The 1,770-nt window shown below is 42.9% G+C and overlaps 1 protein-coding gene across 1 annotated transcript in view; it reads left to right on the plus strand.

Annotated features, from left to right (window-relative positions):
- Positions 1–1,537, plus strand: part of CCDC159 (coiled-coil domain containing 159) — an 11,039-nt gene extending 9,502 nt beyond the window's left edge. Inside the window, exon 8 of the mRNA XM_006875133.1 lies at positions 1,421–1,537. Within this exon, the coding sequence (XP_006875195.1) occupies positions 1,421–1,537 (117 nt within the window). The remainder of the gene's footprint in view (positions 1–1,420) is intronic.
- The last annotated feature ends 233 nt before the right edge of the window (positions 1,538–1,770 follow it).

Genomic DNA, 1,770 nt, shown 5'->3' on the forward strand with positions numbered 1-1,770 from the left:
GATGTTTACGTGTGCTTTATTGACTATGCAAAGACCTTCGATTGTGTGGATCATGACAAGCTATGGACAACATTGCGAAGTATGAGTATTCTGGAACACTTAATTGTGCTCATGAGGAATCTGTACATGGACCAAGATGCAGTTCGTTTGAACAGAACATGGGAACACTGAATAGTTTAAAATTAAGAAAGGTGTGCGACAGGGTTGTAGTCTTTCACCATACTTGTTCAACCTGTATGCTGAGCAAATAATACGAGAAGCTGCGTTATATGAAGAAAAACGTGGCATCAGGATTGGAGGAAGACTCATTAACAATTTGTGATATGCAGATGATACAACCTTGCTTGCTGAAAATGAAGAGGACTTAAAATACGGATGAAGATCAAAGACAAAGACCACAGCCTTTTGTATGGATTGCATCTCAATGTAAAGAAAACAAAAATCCTCACCATTGTACCAATAAACAAATTTTTCATTTTTTATTATTTTATTTTAGACTGAATTTTTTTTCATTTTAGAGTGAATAAGTATGGTAAAAGGATATAAGCCTGACACACACCTTTCCTAATTTTAAACTACACAGTATCCTCTTCTTCCGTTCAAACGATTGCCTTTAGGTCCACGTGGCCTTTTCTTCCACGTGAGCACAGTGAACTGTTCGGCAACTCCAATGCTTCATGATGTTATCCCAAATGTGTCATGATCCACACAGTCTAATGATTTTGCATAATCAATAAAACATAGGTAAATGTCTTCCTAGTATTCTCGGCTCATGCGTAACTCTACAGTAATTAACAACAGCAACAACAAACTCTTTGAAAGAGCCCCTGGGTGGTGCAAAGGGCTAACACACTCAGCTGCTAACCAAAAGGTTGGAAGTTCAAGTCCATCCAGAGGTATCTCAAAAGATAAAAAGGAAACGAAGAGTCATCTACTTTTGAAAGATCAACTACTGAAAACCCTATGGTGCATAGTGTTACTCTGACACACATGAGGCACCAGGAGTCAGAATTTACTTTGAACAGGTTCATAGAGCTATGTAACCTTTTATAAGGAGTCCTTGTATAGTGCGTAGGATAAGCACTGGACCACACGGTCAGTTTGAACTATAAAGTCAGCAGTTCAAATCCACCAGCCATTCCTCTGAAACCCTATACAGGGTCGCTATGAATCGGAACCAACTTGATGACACATAATAATAATCTTTACAAAGGGGCTCTGGTGGCACAGTAGTTAAGCCCTAGTTGCTCAGTTAAAGGTAGGCAGTTTGAACCCACCAGTCGCTCCTCTGGAGAAAAGACAATTTGTTTCCATTAAGAGGACAACCTTGGAAACCCTCTACTCTGTCCTATCGGGTGACTGTGAGTTGTAATTGATTCCATGGCACCATCAGCGTTATTCTCTCATCCTCTGGCCCCAGGTCCTGACCAAGATGAAGCAACAGGGATATGAGACCTGGCTGGAGACTGAGGAGATGCTGACAGGCAGTGGTTCCTGGAAGGCTGACCTCCAAAAGGAGCTGAGTGACATATGGTGATGCCCAGTCCCCAGCTTGACCTCTAACATTCATCTGGCCCACCTCCCAAGGGGATTAAGCAACAACCATTAGAACATAGAGTCCTAAGTCTAGACCTCGCTCTCCTCCTATGACCCACCTTGGTCCTTGCCCCTCCATGGCCACTCTTGCCACAGCCCTGCACAGGGTCTCCCAGGACCTCCAACTCGTCTTCTCCCTGCAGGTCTGCTGTGCATTTGCTGCAGAACTCCATC

This window comes from Chrysochloris asiatica, unplaced genomic scaffold (genome assembly GCF_000296735.1).
Source record: "Chrysochloris asiatica unplaced genomic scaffold, ChrAsi1.0 scaffold00312, whole genome shotgun sequence".
Classification (NCBI taxonomy): Eukaryota; Metazoa; Chordata; class Mammalia; order Afrosoricida; family Chrysochloridae; genus Chrysochloris; species Chrysochloris asiatica.